This window comes from Nanorana parkeri, unplaced genomic scaffold, assembly GCF_000935625.1.
Source record: "Nanorana parkeri isolate BGI_ZX_2015 unplaced genomic scaffold, ASM93562v1 scaffold634, whole genome shotgun sequence".
In the NCBI taxonomy this organism is placed as follows: domain Eukaryota; kingdom Metazoa; phylum Chordata; class Amphibia; order Anura; family Dicroglossidae; genus Nanorana; species Nanorana parkeri.
The window spans coordinates 317,367-338,555 of NW_017306902.1; the positions used below are offsets into that span (position 1 = coordinate 317,367).

The 21,189-nt window shown below is 43.0% G+C and overlaps 1 protein-coding gene across 1 annotated transcript in view; it reads right to left on the reverse strand.

Moving 5' to 3' along the window:
* The window catches only part of UGGT1 (UDP-glucose glycoprotein glucosyltransferase 1), a 78,593-nt gene extending 64,083 nt beyond the window's left edge, over nucleotides 1-14,510 (reverse strand). Inside the window, exons 1-3 of the mRNA XM_018563120.1 lie at nucleotides 14,482-14,510; nucleotides 8,287-8,416; nucleotides 3,695-3,768 (exon numbers count right to left, since the gene is read on the reverse strand). Coding sequence (XP_018418622.1) covers nucleotides 3,695-3,768; nucleotides 8,287-8,411 — 199 coding nt within the window. The 5' untranslated portion in view covers nucleotides 8,412-8,416; nucleotides 14,482-14,510. The remainder of the gene's footprint in view (nucleotides 1-3,694; nucleotides 3,769-8,286; nucleotides 8,417-14,481) is intronic.
* Nucleotides 14,511-21,189: the final 6,679 nt, after the last annotated feature.

Genomic DNA, 21,189 nt, shown 5'->3' on the forward strand with positions numbered 1-21,189 from the left:
AAATAATTAAATGTATAAGTCTTTATTTTCGTTTTTGCAAAAAAGAATTTTAAGGAACAAATGACAGAGAAATAGGGATAACAACTTGGAAAAAAAGAAGGTCCCGCTATGTAGGGGCCCAGGAAACAGTAAATAATACAACGTGTAGCAGTCCTGAAGGTACAAGGAAATAGATTCATTGTATTTTCACGTCATGAATAAGGGTAACAACAGTATTTTGAGGTAAATGTAATGAAGACCATCAGATCTGCCCTACACGGGAAGACGAAATCAGGGTTACAAAGAGAAAAAGTGTGGAGAAACAAAAACAAAGGAAAAAAAGAGGGGGAGGGAACTGAGAGAAAGAAGGAAAAAAAAAAGGGGGGGGGGGAAGGGAGACAAGGCCCTTGAACCCCATAAACCCCTGGAGAGCAAAACTCAGACTGGGAGAGGGAAGGGACACTAACAGGAAGACAGAGCAGCGTAAGTGGGAGTAAACTACTTCTATTAGTTAATCGTCTAGTTACAGCCTGGAGGTGGTGAGGTGACCAAGCTTTATTGATTAAAGTGACACTAAACTTAGGAGTTAAATCTTAAAAATGCATTCAAGTACTATTAACAAAGACGTATCTTATTTGTGTATTTGTACATCCTCAAATCATCTCTGAATTGTTGCTGACACTGTCCTTCCTTCTGGAGGGGGGCTACTTCTGTTCCCCATGTTCCCTGTGTGTGTTGTAAAGTAGCCACAGTGTCAGCAACAATTCAGAGATGGTTTGAGGATCTACAGCCGAGTGATACAAAAATAAGATACATTTTTGTTAATAGTTAGGGGACTGAAATGCTCCTGAGTTTAGTGTCACTTTAAAGATTTTAATATTTATTCATCATTATTTTCCTTATTTAATAAGAAGAAGAAAAAAAAGGAGCATGTAAAGTACATCAATCTATATATATTCCATGAAATATTTTAAATTTTGGTAGTTCATAACTTCACACATATGAAGTCAAATGTATATACATTATATGAGGATGCCAGATGAAATAAAACTCATCAAAGCATGTAAAGAATGTGTCCCAGCTAATGTATATGTAATGTTAATGGAATGCATTGGCCAGAATCCCAGCACACTGTTATAAAACTGTCTGACTAAATTGTGATTTTGTGTAACTTGAAACTAAAGTTAAGAAAACAAAACTTCGGCATTACGGAACAATCCTCCTGGAGGAGCTGCTAATACGTTAAACAGCTGGATGTGTAACCCAAGTTTCTTGCAGAGAACAGTGTGACATTATGATCTCCATCAGCTCTACAAAAAGACATCAAAACAGAATTCCTTGTAATAGTAAATAAAACAGGAAAAAAGATGTCTAGGCCAAATTCCAAGAGTCAGGAAATTCCAAGAGTCAGGAATCAATGCTGACAACAGACTTTCTAGAGAGTTTATTATGGTCATAAAGAGAAGCATATGGTCACTGGTTCCTTAAAGTAAACCCATGTGAACAGTAAAATGACTCAAGTAACAACTATTACAAATAGCAGACAATGTAAAATGCCTGTTTGCTGAGCTTAAATGCTGAAGCTCAAATTACACACATAGCTGAAATAGAAAATATTTACTCTCCCTCCTACCCTCTCCTCTTTCTCTGTACAGATTTTTAATTAGAGAAAAATATTTAGAGGAAGAAACTGTTGTTGTGTTCTCTCATTAAAGTTAAACTCCGGGCAATATATTTATTGCTATCTTACCTTGTAAATTATTTAAATCTCTGGCTATCTGGTCCTGATTATTACACAGCCCTGAGAGGCAGCGCAGCCAACCTGAAGACCTGACTTTTCTCTGCTGCAGTTAAAGTGACACTAATCTCAGGAGTTAAACCTCAAAAATGCATTCAAGAACCTTAACTATTAACAAAAATGTATCTTATTTGTGTATGACGCGGCTGTAGATCCTCAAATCATCTCTGAATTGGTGCTGACACTGTCCTCCCTTCTGGAGGGTGGCTACTTTTGTTAATCCTCTGTGATGTAGAGCACTTCCAGTGCATTCATAACTGGGGACATAGTAAACTTACTATGTCCTCAGTTATTTAAAAAACACTGAGTGATCAGTACCGATTGCTCAGTGTTTGTGATCCACACTGCCCCGCTCCACCTCCTGACACTTTCTCTCCTCCGCGCTGGATCGGTTCTGCGTCCCCTCCGATCCCTGCTGCCTCTGCCAACACAGGCGGGTAAGAGCAGTGTGGATCAGAGGGAACACAAACCAAAGCTTCAGCCAGAACCCATAGGGGAGGAGAGACACCAGGGATGCACCGCATTTTTGCCCATTTTTTTACTATCTGCATTTTGCCCATAGAACCATTTTTGGTCAAAATGTTTAGGTGGCCAAAATTTCGAGGCATCCCTAAACAATTTCCTATTGCTACCCTAAGGTCAACTTTATTAAAAGGACAACCTTACACTCGCTTCAATGCAAACATTAAAGGCTTTCTCCTGCAATACATTAGACATTTAAGCCATAAATGTGGGCTGGACTTAAAGGAAATGACTGTTCTTTTATTTTATTTTTGAAGATAAGCACAAAATACTGACCAGCTTGGTGTAATCTTCTCATAGTGTGTTCATATTATAAAATTATTTTCTAATGATATATGTATATGTTATATGTAAAGCCTAATTGACTCACTACATTTATGCTCTGCTTTGCAGGGTCATTAAGGAGTTATGTTTTACAGCTCCTCCTCACAGATCCCTTTCTTTAATACAATACCAATATATGGAATAAGCTACGCGCCAAATGTGGAAGTCACTTCGAAAATGTACTTTAAACTAACTCCTGCAAAACCTTAAAATATCTGCTCATTAAAACTACTTTCTGCTGGGAGCTGCCATTCTTGATTTGTTTCTAAAGGTTCACGATCCTAGGCTATCATCCTCATCAATATCTAACCTACTGAGTCATTGATCTGAAATGTATATGCATCTAAGATGTCCTGAGACTTCAATGGCTGCATACTTGTTCCAGGTCAGTGACTTACCCAGTATTAAATAAAGAATGGCGTTAGCTGCTCAAAGCTTGAACCTTCACAGAGAAGTCAACATTGGCAACTACCACATTTATATCATGGAGAATTCTATTTAAAGGTTTTGTAAAACTCAATCAAATGAAAGCTATTGTTTTTTTCCTACATTTTCTAAACTTTGCATATATTATTATTATAACAGATAAGAGAAGAGGTTTTACTGACTTTTGTACATACACGGCTTAATGATTTTTGCTGTGCTAGGAGAAGGTCAATAGTGACACCCTAATTAAAGGGTTATTAAACCCTCGCATATTTTTGCATATATCTACTGCTAGCAAGGAGAGGAGGACAGAGGAGTCAGAGCTGGATCGGAGACCCGCACCAGCACTGGAGGGGCACCTAAAAACTACAGGAAAGAAGATGATCGGATTAAGAGGCATCGTTTAAGGTAAGTCCTTACATTAGCAGTGGGGGGGGGGACTTTTGCCCTTAATGTCACTTTAAGTTTACAGAACTTTGTGTTCTCCTGCCTAGGCAGACCTTAGGTTACCAATGCAGAGTGGAGGTGAGCAGAAATGGACATCAAGGCATGGGGACCATTCCTCCTATGAAGATGTGATCTTCTTTAGCTCCGTTCAACGAAGCTAAGCCTTCAGTTCGAGCAAAGACAATGTAGGTGGTTTACCTTGATCTACTATTTGTTGGTTTTCATCCACAAAGTCCCAGAACTTATCCTGTCCTTCATCCGCAAGAAATTCACTGCAAGAGTAAATGAGGAGGAAACATTTAAGCATCTGCTGGTATTAATAATAGGGATGCCCCGATACCAGTACTATACTCGGTACAAGTACAAGTACAGATACCTTTCCAGCTCCAACACTAGACTGGAGAAAAATTCAAAAGTTAGGAGGCCGCTGATACTTTTCCAAGTACTTACAGATACAAGTACTGATACTTGTCCAAGTACTCACAGATACAAGTACTGGTACTTTTCCAAGTACTTACAGATACAAGTACTGATACTTGTCCATGTACTCACAGATACAAGTACTGATACATTTTTGTTTATGGTCATGTGACAGTTTTTCTAAAACAATACAGACCAATGATTTCAGGACAGTGGTGGAGCGCCAGAGGCAGGTCCCAGCTGCAACCTCTGCAACCCTGATAGTACTCATGAAAATGCCAAATATAGGCACTGGTATCTGAACTGGTAATCCCTAAAATGTTAAAACAACCGAATACATTATTTTAATAAAACTCAAGTGCCAATTTTTTATACAGTTTTTGGCCTTACCGCTCTTCAAATAAATAATTTTCCACCATGGCTATACACTGAGTGGCCAGATTATTATGACCACCTGAGGTTTGTAGGCAAATTAGCTATAATTCGCTATAATTTAGCACTGAAGTTGCTAGAATACAAACTATATATCTTACTAATGTGCTTTTGGATCCTGAAATACACACAGTCCTATTCTTTTAATGAATGTGAAACAAAATAATGTGCCGGAGGAAGTGATCCCTGCCTGACAGGTCATGTGACTAAGCCCTCCTACTATAGAGTGTCCTTTGCAGTATTATGCAAAGAACACACTGCAGGCGCCACACTGCACTCTGCATTTTCTGAATGAAGCATAAAATGGAGGCATAGTGTAAATTATTTACTGCAGCATCCCATGGAGAACAGATAGCATTTCAATTACAAATCGGTCTTTTAAAACTCTCTCTGGGCAAAAGATAAGCCCCTCCCTCCCATCCCATCTAACCCATTCTGCACAGTTTAGTTCTCCAACCTTGTGAAGCAAGTTACCAGGACTTGAAACATTTTAGGGTGTCTCACCAGTCAGTCAAAAATGTCACCAGTCAGCATGACCGGAATATAGCCTTGCAATTTATGTTAACCTTTTTACATATCCAGTGCTGCAGATGCACCCACGATGGCTAGTCATCGAGGTCCTTTAAAAGACCCCATGTGCTGACATCACTCCTCTTCTAAATCCTTTGGGTAGCCAAAAGGAAGTATCCCGGTCGTGTAGGCAGTGCTGTGGAGGCCTAAAGAAGCACTCCACCTTATTAAACAATAGAAGATGACTCAGGGCTGGAGTGTCACATGACTTCAGGTTTAAGAAAGTAATAGAGGCATTTAAAGGGTGGTAGGGGGGGTTAAAAAAAAACTTTGGCCAGTTACAAAATTAACCCTCACAGTCGGGCTACCCCCACACTGCAAGGGTTAAGTGCTCATTTTGGTCTGGGCACTGAAATAAAAAATACTCACCTGAACCTCTCCCTCCCCTCCATCTGTGAAATGTCGATTGGTGTCCTTACGTATAATACAAGTCAATAGACTTGTATTACACGTTATGACGTCAGCGGTGCTTAGACTGCCTGACCCTGGGGGAGAAGAGGCTTCCGGGACCAGTCTAGCAGCCAGGCAGTAACATACAAGCTGTACAGCAAACATGGGTTCATACCGTTCCTGCACTCTCCCATCACAATAATCCAATGCCAGACCCCCGAGAGAAATCAGGTACTTCTGGGTCCTACAATTTAGTACTGGATACCTAAGCAGCCCATCGCCAGGTATAAATAATGGCAGAAGACCGCTCATGGCTGTTCAAATATTGGACAACTATTCCCATTACAGTGTGATACCTGTGAACTGTGTTATTTGTATGTACGTCAACTGTGTATCTAGCTGCTAGCTAGTTCCAAACAGCTAATTTGTTTACAGCCTAAGGGGTAAAAGTAGAAGAATGGCCTCATTATTTTATTAGGAGCCGTCTCTGTATACATGTATACTGTTTCCAGCTTGTGCTCCTGTGTTCGTGCTTTCTGTAATTGAAGTGTACACAGAGCATCTGTGACGCTTCCCATCTGGCTGCAGTTTCTGCTTCTTCCAGTGGAACGTACTCTCACCAGATCAGTAAATGACATGAATACTTATTCATAGTCTGAGCAGGGAGGACAGCAAAGTGATTGTAAAAGATGCTTATTGCTCCAACGCAGTGAAAGACAGAGGGGCAGGAGACCTGATCCTTAGGAGGACAGGATTGCCAGACCAGGAACCTGGGCACAGAGGTAAACACATGTGACTGGAAAGGAACTGCGGCCAAGTTCATTGCTTTATTTGATTATTCAAACAAGGAACACTTCACTCCTGAGCCTGCGGCATAGGAAAGACACAATCCTCTACTCCACAGTTCTCCAAGCTGTTCCAGCTCAAGAGCCACCTTTAAATGATCAGATACCACGCGTTGTAAAGAAACAACTGTAAAAAAAATTTTTAATACTACCTTTATATATTTAATGTTGAATTTCAACATTAACCACTTGCTGACCAGGTGTTTACACCCCTTCCTGGTCAGGCCATTTTTCAGTATTCAGCGCTGAGGTATTTCGTCATGCAACTCTGTACTGAAATGAATGTTATACCAATTTTTTGGGGACAGATAAGAGCTTTCTTTTGGTGGTATTTAGTCACCACTGGGGTTTTTATTTTACATTGTGTTAGGAAACAATTATTATTACCCATTTTTTTTGGTAACATATAAAAGACGGGGTCACGTTGGGTAAATAGACACCAAACATGTCAAGGCTTAAGGGCCTGTTCACCTGATGTCCGTATTCTGTGCTGACCTGATCAGTACGCTCCTGCACTAAATATGCATCCCAATGTATCCCTATGTGTTTTATGGGCTACAGTTCTCACGTGCGCAGGGAGGCGGTTAAAGTAATATTAAAGTCAAAAGGTTTTTAAGCTATTTTAAATGCTGATGAAATCACTTACAATGGATGCTGCTCCTTGATGTTTAAGGGCTTGTTCACACGACGTCCGGATTCTGTCCGGACCAGGTCCCTGCGCTCATGCACCCAAAACGCATCCCTATGTGTTTTATGGGCTACAGTTCTCACGAGCGCAGTCCGTTCCGGTCAGAAAAAATACTGTATGTCACATTTTGTCCGGTCCGGAAATGCATGAATGTGTCAAAAACTTAACAAAAACCCACTGCACTGCAGCTAACATACTGACAGCCCCACTCCAACCAAAAAAGGGTTTTGTTTTTTAACTGGAACACATCAAAAACACGTCAAAAACGCACTGCATGCATAGATTTGAACCAGAAAATCGTGTGAACAAGCCTTAAAAATTTTAGTATACACTGAATTATATGTCAAAAAGACACGGTAAGGATCAGAGTAAAACCAACTGTATCTACACAATATACACGGCCTGGCCACAAAAAAAGTGATTTAGCTAAGCAAACAGGTCACAGTCTCCATTGGATAATTACTGATCAGGTTTTTCCATCGATGGATTTTTTCTTCCCTGATGGCACATTGGGCGTATTCCAAGATGACAATGCCAGGATTCATCAGGCTCAAATTGTAAAAGAGTGGTTCAGGGAGCATGAGACATCATTTTCATGGATTGGCCACCACAGAGTCCAGACCTTAAAAGGAGAACTATGAGGTGAGTGCTTTTCACTCACCTCATAGTTCTAGCCGACCTGTGACAATGAGACTGTCACAGGTCGGCTCAGTAGATCGAACCATCATCACTACAAGATCTTGGTGAATTAATGCAACTGTGGATGGAAATAAATGTTGTGGCATTGGATAAGCTTATCAAAATGCGTGCCCTAATAAAAGCTAAAAGGCGGTCAAACCAAATATTAGAGTGTGTGACCTTTTTTTTTTGGCCAGGTAGTGTATATGAGTAATTATCCACGGTGAGCATTTTATACCAACAAACACTTGTAGCAGCACAGAATGCTTCCAGTACCCTGGGGAATTTCGGTAGTATTAGTACATGTTGACATATACTAATAAGATAAATATTACTTTCATTATGTAGCTATGTAGTGTGTAAAACAAAGCCAAACACTATGCAAAGGGGTGTTTGGCAACGTGGGGAATAATAGACCAGTTATTATGTCAAAAGCAGTTCAATCCATGCAGGGGGGCCAGTATCAATGCAGCCTTCCCTTTCCTGGAAGCTGCCTTCGCTCTTCCCCTCTGGCTGCCATAAAACTTAGAAGCCATTAGTAAGACAATGTCATCCACTGGAACAAAACCTGAATGTCCATAGTGCACAACCTGTCACTCATTTTCTGCTGTGCAGGGGATTACATACATTTAGCATAATTATAGACTTTAGGTAACCTAATAAAATGATCTCCTAATTATTATTTAGACTAAATGTTGGGTTGTTATATTTGCCTGGAGGTCCACACTGAATAATCTTTCTTGGTTCCACTCATTTATAAGTCTTACCTGGCCTCCAGCACCAGTGATGTAGAAGGCCACTTGGCGGTGAGAGACATGGTGACGGCTTTTGAATCTTCACTCGCTGAAGAGAGGCAAAAGCCCCAAAGCAGGAGTAACCACAGTGAATCCATCTTGTCTGCAGAAAAGAAAGGACATATAAGTAATCTGGGCAAATAAAGTGTAAAAGGTTTTATTATGTAAAGCAAAATTCACATATTGGTATTAGAAGTAATCTGATGGCATCAATGTAAGGCTCACCATGCTCGAAGTGTATCCAAATCCAACTGACAAAACGACTGGCTGACTGTCTTAGCAGGTAAGTACGGACCCTGTTGGTAGGACCCCTACCATATCATTATGTAATAAAACCATACACGTTACAATCTGACCATTTAGGCAACTTTAGATTTACCAAATCTATGTATAGGGTTGCAACCAAATAATCGATAATAATCAACTATTGTATAGTTGTCAACTATTCTCATTATCGATTAGTTGCTTGGATACCCCTTGCTCTCTCCTCCACGCTGGGAGGAAGTCACAGCAAGCAGTGGACGAGTGCAATAGCTAGGCTCCTATTAGTTATTGCAATTTGAAATGGCCAGTTGCCAGGTCAGTGCTCATACTGCAGCTCCTGGTCGGGTCATTGCGTGGAAGTACGCGCAAAGAAGGCACTCTGGGGTTAATATGGCACACACATATGCGCATGCGCAGAGGCGCAACAGAGCGTGCCTCCACACGCTACGACGCGATGACGTAGGCATGTCCATTGCGGCTAGTGGCGCCAAAACGGACAATTTAAGGAAACCTGGTACACTTCCTCCTTGCTGAGTGATCTTCAGCTGTGTACCTGCTAAAACCTGATCTTGCTATCTGACCTGTGTTGTGACCCAGCTTGCTCCTTGACGATTCTTCTGGATCCTGATTCTGTACTGCTCTGCCTACCCGTTGCTGACCTGGTCGGCTTCCTGACTTTGTTGTGCCTTCTAATTCTGCACCTCACCTGCTGCTAGTCACCGACCAGGTCTGTCTCAACGCTGCTTCCCTGACCTGCCCGGGTGCTGTTCTCCGCTGCTGACCTCTACACCCGTTGATCTGCCTTCTCATCATGCCGGCCCCTGCACCACCTGTCTGGGTACCTACAACAACACTTCCGGCACCCGTGCCTCTCCCAGTCGGCGTACCAGCTGTTCCACCTCCAGAGGTCCTCAGACGGGAGCTGCAAGTGGAGGCCCTCTTCGTCAATTCGGGCTCATATCAAGGTATGCGACACCATTAGCAGGCTGCCTCTTGCACCAGCCCACTGCCTGCTGTTTTTACATTCAGCTGCCGTCTGCGGAATCTTGCCAGTGGCAGCTGTCATTCCTCGGCTGACGCTATTCAAGCGCCATGTGCTTACAATACAATTATTTTTAAAAAGATAAAAAGTTTGGAAAAAAATTATTTTCGGTCTCGGTCTGACAAATTCTGCTGCGGCAGGTGCATTTCAGTGCCATTCATTTCAATGGCACCCCAAATGCACCTCCCACCCACACTGTGATCGCCCGCACTGAAACACATTGTGCTGTGATGCAGTGCTTTCCAGTGCAGTGCGATTGAAAAAAATTGTGCATGCAGTTTTATTCTGAAGTAAACTTTATGTTTGTAACACTCCATTTGTGTATTTTATTTTAAATGAAGGATGGTATTTATTTATTTTTGTATCCGATTAATTGAAAAAATAATCGGTCAAGTAATCGACTATGAAAATAAATATTAGATGCAGCCCTATTTATGTACTATAAGAACTTACATAATCTACCCAGTAAATGTATATCCAATCAGGCAGGATAGTGCACTATATACTTATTGGTAGATCTAAAAGAGAATGTACAATCACATGTGTGGTTTTATTACATAATGATATGGTAGGGATCCTTCTACCAGGGTCTGTACTTACCTGGTATATCAGCCAGTCAGTCTGTTGACTTTACTGTGTCAGTTTAATTTGGACACACTGCTAGCAACAGAAAACCAATAGTTCATACTGTAAGGGGCCGATGTAGAAATCTTTCACCCAGCATGAAACTGGACAAATCCTGTTCACATGGTATTATTGCCACCAGATGGAGCCGAGGAGCATGCACACAAAACAAGAATGAGAACAGGAAAGTAAGAAGACTTCATTGCAAAAGAACAACTATAGTTCCACATTTACACTGCTGACACAAAAGTCCTCCAGCAATTGGCATCCCTGTGAAGGTGTTTGGCTAAAACAAAGAGTGCACTGTTCCAGAACATTGGGCTTCAACAATGCAAAACCAGATCACAGTTTCAAGGTGAAGCCACAGTGTAGACAAGTGTTTGGTGCATATGCCCAGCACAAGCCCTACCAAACCACAAAACAGACCAGTCTAATCTATTACTAGTTTTAAATCGGAAGTCCCGTAACCTTCTTCGCTGCCAAGGCGTTTATTAAAATGCATTTTAAAGTAGTATTAAGGTCTGGGCTTTATTTACGTTAATGCATTCTCTGAATTAGGGTAAAAACAGCCCAGCATCTTTTTTCTACCCCAGTCCCCGCCACACTTACTTCTCAGCTGCGCTCGTCTCCGCCGCCGGTCCAAAGAGATCCTCCGTTCCCCAAACTTCCGGGTTGCGGGGGGAGGATACTGATGGCAGAGGAGCCATAGGCTCCTTCTGCCATCAATCAGAGAGGGAAGGGGCGTGGCCTGCCACAGGGCTGTGTGTGTCCATGGATGCACACAGCCATTGCGGAAACAAGCGGGCACGGGTGCCTCCATTAGAACGATGGTGGCACCCGTGCAGGGGGCGGTGGGAAGTGCGCTCCCGGGAGCCACTAGAAAACGAGGAATTAGAGACTTTTAAAGAATAAAATCAACAGCCTCCAGCAAATTAAAGGAGAAATTAAAAAAAAAAGTTAGGCTTTAATATCACTTTAAGTTCATTTTAGTGCCCAGCAACACAACAACCCAACCCAATTTGTGGTTGTGCCAAGTAAATAGGCTAACAAGCCCCCTATGTGAAAGCAAAGAGGATGCGACATGTCCTCCTTATACAGTCCATGTACCCATTGCACTCCTGATTGCTCATCCATCAGAATAATATGGGTGCATCGGTAGTCGACGGATGGCCACCATCTCAGTAGTACAAAAGAATATGGACACCGGCACTCCCAACAGCAGGTAGAATACGTCTATTTATTGATGTACATGCAAAGGAAGTAGCATAGCACACGTTTTGGGGTCACTTGTTCTGCCCTATGAAGTGGATCCTACGTGACCCCGAAACGTCGCACTGAGTGTGCTATGCTACTTCTTAAGGGTCTGGTATGAATTGGGGGGAACCGCACGCGTTTTTCCCCATCTTCTGGAGACTGTAAGGCCTTGTTCACACCAAATGCAGAGCAGATCCGGTCAGGTTTCTGCACACGCACGCTAGTCTTTTAGATGCGGTTTTGACGCATTTTGGGCTTTTTTAGTTTAACATGGGCTTTCAGTGCGTTCTAGGCATGCGTTTTTGATGCGTTTGCTCTGGATCAGAGCAGGTAAAATAGGGCCTGCTGCAGTTTTTTTTTACCTGCTCTGGATCTGCACGCTGCAATGTGAACTGGAGCTAAAAATACTATAGGAATACATTGGGCGCAGTTTTGATCCGGTCTGCACCTGCTCTGCTGTGCTCTGCACCTGCTCTGCGCTTGGTGTGAACTAGCCCTAAAAGAAAAAGAAAAAATTTCTTATGTCACTTTGCTGCAACGAAATTTTGTCCAGTAAACGAAATGTCGACCGGACTACCGCTAACGGATTTCGTCCAGATCCAAAAACAAATCGAATTTCGGACCCGAATCCTGAAAAACGAAACCATGCAAAATCTGAATCAAAACGAAAAGAAACTAAACACATTTTTTGTCAGTGCACATGTCTAGTCTTTTGACTAAAATGCCATTCAGTCTTAGTCATCTAAATAGTTTTAGTTTTAGTCTAGTTTTAGTCGACTAAATATCATAAGATTTTAGTCGACTATATCCATAGTAGATTTGGTCTAGTGGGTTTAGTGAAAGAGTCATTTAAGAATTTCTCTAGAATTTCCAATCTCATTATATACTCCTGGAGTAAACCTCTATTAATGTTATTACTTATGGTATTAAGGTTTGAACATGCAATACAGACACAGATGTAACTGTTGTGATATATAACATTAATGTAAATGGGGGGGGGGGTGGTAGCCCCACTGCAAGGGTTCATTTTTAGATTTCCTGGAGTTCTAGTTTAATGAAAGCTCCACATTTCAAAACACTGAAAAAGACTTTTGAAATGGCATGATTGCAGGTGGAATTAAACTAAATATTTTAACTTTCCCCAATCAGCAAGTTTAGATTACGTAACAACCATAGACAGACATCAAATCCTCAACAGGTTTCCGGCCCCATCAATATTGGTGTAATTGTTAGCAGTGACATGAATATTACATGCGCATTTTCACCGTAGTGTCCTGCATCATGGCTGTGCCGGGATCTGCAGAGTGCTGCCTTGCCTTTGTTTATGTCAGCAGCTCATTACATTGGATCAACAACACCACAGAGGTCTTCAGTGCTGTTGTTGATCCAATGTAATTTAATCGATGAGGGGATGTGGTACCCCTAATAGCCAACCTGAGTCTTTAGATACTGATATATGTCAGCAGCTCAGCTGTCTCCAGCAAGGTGCTCTGCTCTCACAAGTCTCTTCCTTCCTGATATGGTATTCTTGCTTCCTGGTGTGTGCATTTGCAAGATTCATAAATGGCGTGACTTGTGGCCAGAAGCGCGGGTAAGGGAAACATACTGTATTTGAGACCATTTGTAAGATGGCTTCAGCATTTGGGGGGACCCTAAAAAAAATGTCATAGTGAGAGCAGGGGGAGGCAACCTCAGCACTCCAGCTGTTGTGAAACTACAAGTCCCATGAGGCATTGCTTAACCCTTCGGGTTGACCCACAACAAGGGTTAAAGGAGAACTATGAGGTGAGTGGAAATCACTCCTAATAGTTCGAGCCGACGTGTGACAATGAAACTGTCACACGTCGGCTCAATAGATTGGGAAGTGAGCGAACACATATCGTCGCTCGCTCACCTCCCTGCAGAGAGCAGTGACTCTCAGTCATCACTCCCGCAGGGATTCCCCTCCTCACTCCGTTCCTCCAGCACTGACTGGCGGAACTGATGGGGGAGGGTACAGGTGGCTCTGCCTCTGGAAAAGCAGAGCCAGCTGTCATTCACGCAGCTGGGTGGATCTCAACAGCATTGTCAGGATCCGTCCAGGCTGCGGCAGTCTCAGCATACCGCAAGCTGTAGCTCGTGATATACTGAGCTTTGGGCCACGGGAGGACGCTAGTATATGTCCTCCCGTGACCCTTAAGAGAACTATAGGGAAAACACTTACCCCATAGTTTTCTTTTAATAATAATTTTTCCCCAGAGCTCCCATTTAAAGGAGAAGTGAGTGCTCTTCAGGTGAGAGACTGTCACATGTCGGCTCAGTAGATCGGGAGGTGAGCGAACACATACCGGCGTTCGCTCACCTCTCGATCCTGTCACGGCTCTCTGCCATGACAGGGGAGGGGCTGGATTTCCCCCTCCCCACCAGCACTCACTGGCGGAACAGACGGGGGAGGGGGCGGGTACAGCTGGCTCTGCCTCTAGATAGGCAGAGCTAGCTGTCAGTCAACAGAATTGTTCTGCAGACCAAAGCGGGTCAGTGTGCATGGACCCACAGGATGCAAATGTGCTGAGTTCAGGTTTGAACAAAGGACACATCTGGATGCAGATAATTGAATACCTGTGTGCATGAGCCCTTATACTTCCCAGATCTTATCTTCTCACATGTAAATAAACCAAACACAGGAGGATCATGTGAATGTGGTCATTCACTTAGGGTTTCCATGTTCCTGAAATCTACCTTCTCTCCACTCACCCTGCACAGAACCCCTCTCCACCAGCCCTGCAGATAAAGTCTACCCTGTTATTTCTAGCCCCACCATCTCCTGTATCACTGGGACACCATCATTTTATCATTCCAAGGGGAATAAAAAAATAATAGAGCGTCCACACAGACCGGAAATTACCACTGCGGACCGGCAGAATGCTCTGCATACAGTTCACTGCACCCTGCAATGGAAAGCCGAACCCCTATTCCACCTAGGAACCCAAAAACACGATACTCACAGTTACCGGCTCCTTTTCCTGGAAGCGCCACACCTCCTAGGGGTCACTTCCGCTTCGCTGTAGGAAAGTGACGTCACCATACTAGGAGCGCGGCCATCTTTCTTGTGGTCACTGCTGTCTAATATAGATGAGAAAATTGTTATAGAAGGTTAAAAAATCTCTCATTTTATTTTCAAATGCAATATGACAGCTAATACGGCATTGCCGCTAGAGTAGTTATAGGGGTTTTTTAATACAAGAAGCCTAAAGGAAGAACAGTGCCTCTATCAAAGATGGCGTCGATGTGGTTAATGGTGACTAGGCACCGAAAGTAAAAGCTGGTTGGATAAGTGAGGAGGTCATGTTGTACAGATGTGGACTTTCGGGTCATATAAGGACTTGTCTGATTAGGTGGTAATGGACTGCTAGACTGCAGCAGTTCACAGTATACCATATGAAGACTGGACCGCTGTCTTAATTTCTTCATTTATTATGTGAAATTACATGGGGTGTGCTGTCATGGTGTATGCACACCTGCATGCAGCAGCTTGGGTGTATAGCAATGGACGCCCCCTCCCCATGGCTGAAACACTTTATAACCTGCAGCGAAGCACAATACACATGCGTTTCACTGCAGATGTGGTCATCATGTGCTGCATTTTAACCTTTAAAAAATGCTGCATGTTTGGTAAGATTTGCAGTACAATGTGGTGCCTCAGTGCAGTTCGTTAAAGCCCCAAATTTTTGGGTGAATATAACCTTTACTTACCTGATCCCCACTCTCTTGGCAGTCGGCGCTCACCCCTCTCCTCTGGCTTGTAGACTGTCCCTCGGCATCCTCAAGTATAAGGCAGAGCTGTGGGCCTTGCATTACACATGATGACCTTAGCAAACCCGACCAACGGAGCAGAGAGAGGACGAGGCTGTGGCCGCTGGTATTGGAACGGGGATCAAGTAAGTAAAAGTCCTTTATACAGATCCCCTAGACAAAAAAAAAGCAGTTGCCCCATGTAGGGCAGGGGGTAACCCCACCGGAGATATATGTACAAATAAGTTACCTCTAATGATGGTTCCGCCAGGTCCGGATGGCTGCAGTGTAAGGTAAAAATCATGCCTGATACTACTGTCAGTGCCAAGATTCCAGCACTGTAGCCGAGAGCGATGGCTCTCAGTGAAGGGATCCTGACCTTTATATTCCCTTTCCTCTCAGCTTGTCCATTCACAAATTGCCTTGTATTCTGTTCACAGAGTGCAAGGTGTTCTGTGAACGAACAATGAGAGGTTCTGTCATTTTATCACCCCACCTCTCCCATCGTCCATTCACATGACACCTTGAAGGGAATTTATCAAAACTGGAGCAGACAAATTCCGGAGCAGCTGTGCATGGCAGCCAATCAGCTTCTCTCTTTCATTTTCAAAACTTAATGGGACAAACTGAGAAGCTGATTGGCTGCCATGCACAGCTGCTCCAAAATTTGTCTGCTCCAGTTTTGATAAATTTTGTGAATGGACAAAGCTTTTTCTTCAAGGATGAACGACAGCATCCCTTCACTATCCGAGAGCCGCGGGTCTCAGCCACAGCACCGGAAGTTCAGCGCTGACAATAGTATCCAGCAGATGAAACTAGGATTATTACCTTACACAGCAGCCATCCAGACATAGGAGACCTATGATTAGAGGTAACTTGTACAGCAAATACCACTTTACAAAATGTCCCTCAGGAGGAAGAAAAATGAGAAGTTTCTGCTGCCCCTGCAGTACCTCTTCTAAGCCACAAGAGGTCCTCTAGGGTAAATGTCGCTTTGTGTTATTCTAGCTGGAAGACTGAGGAGATACTATGAGTACAGGTCGTCACTGATCCAGCCTCTAAGAGGGTGTCAGCACAGGGTTCTGTACTTATTGTAATGATGCAGAGAGCAGTCTGCATCAGTGAGGAATGCCTACCACTGGAGAAGGTCCAAAGAGGATCTAGCTGTCATGTGTCGGGCCTGAAGACTTTTGAAAGGTAAGTATAAAAAAAAATGTAAAATACATGCAGGGGCCCTCTTGGGGAGGAAGGGAGCCTGGATTTGGGCTTTAACCTGTATTTAATTATGTAAAGCAACAATCTGAATGGCCCCTAAACAAGCAAAGGATACATTGACTTGCTCTCATAGAATTACTCTCATACTGCTTATACCAGCTAAATGTCACTCCCATGAATACCCTCTCACAGGCAAAGAGATTTAGCTGTGTTTTAGCACATCAAGAGGGTGCTCTTTAGCGATGCTGTTGTTGGCCATTTGCCGCCTGGGACAGGTTCACTTGTGTGACATGGGCCTAATGGTGTCCATACACGCCGGCTTTTACCTTTACTGTACCTTTTGTATAGTTGTCCATTATTAAATTCCTTCCACCCCACCCGGGGTGTGTTGTCCACTAGGACAAATACCTTTGTACTCGCGGGCAGGGTCCTCCTTACCATCTTGTCTTGATTTGTATTGTGATTGTAATGTCTTCGTTATATTGTAAAGCGCTGCGCAAACGGTTGGCCCTATATAAATCCTATGTAATAATAATACTGCACATGTGCATTTGTGTAGGATTTACTATAAGCAACCACTAGAGGCCGCCATAAGTCTGGCTTTCCCATAGAAATGAATGGGGTCTTGTTGCTTATGCACAGTATGAAGCAGCTGTTTTGAGGAGAATGACTGTACAGTTCCAAGCAGGACTTGAATATTGCTGGATCGGTACTCTAGGTAAGTATTTGTCCTCTTGATAGACACTCAGGGGTGGGGGAATTTATTAAAAGACAATTGTCCAAAGGTACAGTTGTCCTTTAATAACAAAATAAAGTTTCTATTGAAAATGTGAAATGATGAAAGCTGCGTAGGTTAGGCCTTGTTCACACCAAATGCAGAGCAGATCCGGTCAGGTTTCTGCACACGCACACTAGTCTTTTTGATGCGTTCCGGGCTCTTTTTGGTAAAAAAAAAAAAAAAATGTTTAATGTTTATAATGGGCTTTCAGTGTTTGCCAGGCATTGGCATGCGTTTTTGATGCGTTCCAGAGCAGGTAAAATAGGGCCTGCTGCAGTTTTTTCACCTGCTCTGGATCTGCTCTGCAACTGAACGCTGCGATGTGAACTGGAGCAAAAAATACCATTGGAATACATTGGACGCAGTTTTGATCCGGTCTGTAACTGCTCTGCTCTGGATCTGCTCCGCGCTTGGTGTGAACAAGCCCTTAAAGTGCCTTGAGTCTTTTTGTCAGACGTTTTACCATTGTGAGGTGAGTGAAATTGCCTGAAAACTGCCATGTTTGCGGCCTGTATAAAATTATAGAGCAGAGCTATTACACTGCATCCTCAACATTCATCACGTTACTTAAAAGACAACTTCACTTTTATTGAAGACGTCCTTTAACGATCCCCTCCTCAGTGTAGCCTACACCGTAAAATTCTTACCTGTATCTGCACGCAGCAGATCTTCACTGTACGGCCCAGCCCTGTGACGACTCTTTAGTCTAAGGCAGGCCAGTGCTACCCAGGTAAATCTGTTGCTTTTGGCCCCAACCTGTATAATGGCCCTCACTATATGGAGATAGGCCACCAAACATCTTGTATTTACTCTGCATTTAGTATAGACCAATCGGCCATAACATTATGACCACCCATCTAATATTGAGTAGGTCCCCTTTTGCCACCAAAACAGCCCTGACCCATTGACGCATGGACTCCACTAGACCTTTGAAGGTATGCTGCGGTATCTGGCACCAAGCTGTTTGAGCTACAGTAGCTCTTCTAATAAATCAGACTATTATTATTACAACCCCAATCCCAAAAAAGTTGGGACGCTGTGTAAAATGTACATAAAGACAGAATGTAATGGTTTGTAAATCTCATATACCTATATTTTATTTACAATAGAAAACATTTACAATGTTTAAAGTGAGACAATGTACCATTTGAAGAAAACAATAAGGTCATTTTTAAATTGATGGCAGCACCGCGTCTCCAAAAAGTTGGGACGGCAACAAAAAGCTGGCAAAGTAAGTGGTACTGACAAGACAGAGTTGGAAAAACATTTTGCAACTAATTACCGTATTTGCCGCCGTATAAGATGACTCGGCGTATAAGACGACCTCCTACTTTTACTGTTAAAACATAGGTTTTGGGCTATACTCGTCGTATAAGACGAGTATAGCCCAAAATAATGTTTAACCTCCATGGCGGTATTCCCGAGTGTGGCTCGGGGTTATTTTTTTTTACCATAAGCGGTAACCCCAAGCCACACTCGGGATTACAGTCTTTCACCTTGTCCACGATCCCCGCTGTGTCCTCCGTCTTCCGGGTTCCGTCCCTTGAGAGCGTCCACGTCGCAGGGGAGCGGAACCGACAGCAATTTTAAAAGTTAAAAAAAAAGAAAAAATAAAATAGAACAAAAAACAAATAAAATACAAATAAAATCATCAGACCGCCAGGGAGGCTAATCTGTCAGCCCGCTGGATGTGCGGTAATATTGTATGTACGGTAGCTTTGACTACATACAGTATACCACGCTAAGCCAATCACGGCAGGCTTTGTATTCATTAATACAGGCTTTGTATTCATTAATACAAAGCCTGCCGTCATTGGCTCAGCACGGTATACTGTATGTAGCCGAAGCTACCGTACATACAGTATTACCGCACATCCATACCCAGCGTATAAGACGACCCCCGATTTTCAGGGGATGTTTTTAAGTCTAAAAACACGTCTTATACGCCGGCAAATACGGTAGGTTAATTGGCAACAAGTCAGTAACATGATTGGGTATAAAAAGAGCATCTTAGAGAGTCAGAGTATCTCAGGAGTAAAGATGGGCCGAGGTTCACCAATCTATGAAAAGTTGGGTCTAACAATTGTCAAACAATTTCAAAATAATGTTCCTCAAAGTAAAATTGCAAAGACTTTAAATATATAATCATCTACAAAATCATCAAAAGATTCAGAGAATCTGGAGAAATCTCTGTGTGCAAGGGACAAGGCCGAAACGCAATATTGGATGCATCTGATCTCCGGGCCCTCAGATGGCACTGCATTAAAAAAAGGCATGCTTCTGTGATGGACAGAACTGTTTGCCGTGCCATCCAAAAATGCAAGTTAAAGCTCTTATTATGCAAAGAAGAAGCCATATCTGAACATGATCCAGAAATTTAGCCGTCTTCTCTGGGCCAAAGCTCATTTAAAATGGTCTGTTACAAAGTGGAAAACTGTTCTGTGGCGAAATGAAATTTGACATTCTTTTTGGCAACCATGGGCGCCGCATCCTCCGGACTAAAGAGAACAGGGACCTTCCAGCTTGTTATCAGCACTCAGTTCAAAAGCCTACATCTCTGATCTCTTGAGGAACCATCAATGCTGAAAGATATATCCAGGGTTTAGAGCAGCATGTGCTCCCATCCAGATGATGTATTTTTCAGGGGAGATCTTGTATATTTCAGCAGGACAATGCTAAACCACATACTGCATCTATGACAACAGCATGGCTTCATAGTAGAAGAGTCAGGGTGCTTAACTGGCTGCCTGCAATCCAGACCTTTCACCAATTGAAAATATTTGTCACATCTTCAAACAAAAAATACGACAAAGAAGACCCAGGACAACATTCCTCTCCCAAAACTCCAGCAACTGGTCTCCTCAGTTCCCAGACATTTACAGAGTGTTGTTAAAAGAAGAGGGGATACTACACGTCCCAGTCCCAACTTTTTTGAGACTTGTTGCTGCCATCAATTTCAAAGTTACCTTATTTTGTTCATAAAAAGGTAAATTTTCTCAGTTTAAAAATGTGAATAAAATATGGCTTCATGAGATCTGCAAATCATTGCATTCTGTTTTTATGTAGATTTTTACACAGCGTGTCAACTTTTTGGGAATTGGGGTTGTATTATTATTATTCTTCAGAAATGATATAGCGCCAACAGTTTGTGCAGCACTAAGGAGGACATTACAGCTAGAGTACAAGTCAAGACAAAATGGTAAGGAGGGCCCTGCCCATGAGAGCTTACAATCTAAAAGGAAGTGGCAAGTGACACACAAGGTGGTAGCTGTGTGGGGATAAATTATTTGAGAAAGTGTTAACCCCTTCATGACTGAGGCCCTTTTTTCCATTTTTGCACCCATGTTAATACTATACACTGTACGTCGTCAGTCACGAAGGGGTTAAATAGAGGTTTTAGTTGCACAACTTTTTGCAAAAAAATATGTGCGTCAAGGCTCCTCTGTGTAGTGTGGTCCTAAATCTAATTTTTGTGAGTCTCCATGTTGGAGAATATTTTAAGGAGAACTATGAGGTGAGTGAAAATCATTCAGCCTCATAGTTCCAGCCGACGTGTGACAATTAAACTGTCACACGTCGGCTCAATAGATCAGGAAGTGAGCGAACACATACCGTCGCTCGCTCACTTCTCGATCCTGTCCCTGCAGAGAGCCGTGACTGTAACTCACGGCTCCCTGCAGCTTTTCCCCGCTCCGATCTTCCAGCGCTGACTGGCGGAACGGACGGGGGAGGGGGCAGATACAGCTGGCACTGCCTCTAGATAGGCAGAGCCAGCTGTCACTCACGCAGACGGGATCCGTCCCAGCTGCGGAGTCTCAGTATACTGCGAGCTGTCGCTGGTGGTATACTGAGCTTTGGGTGATGGGAGGACGCTAGTTTGTGTCCTCCCATTACCCTTAGGAGAACTATGGGGAAAAGCTCTGACCCC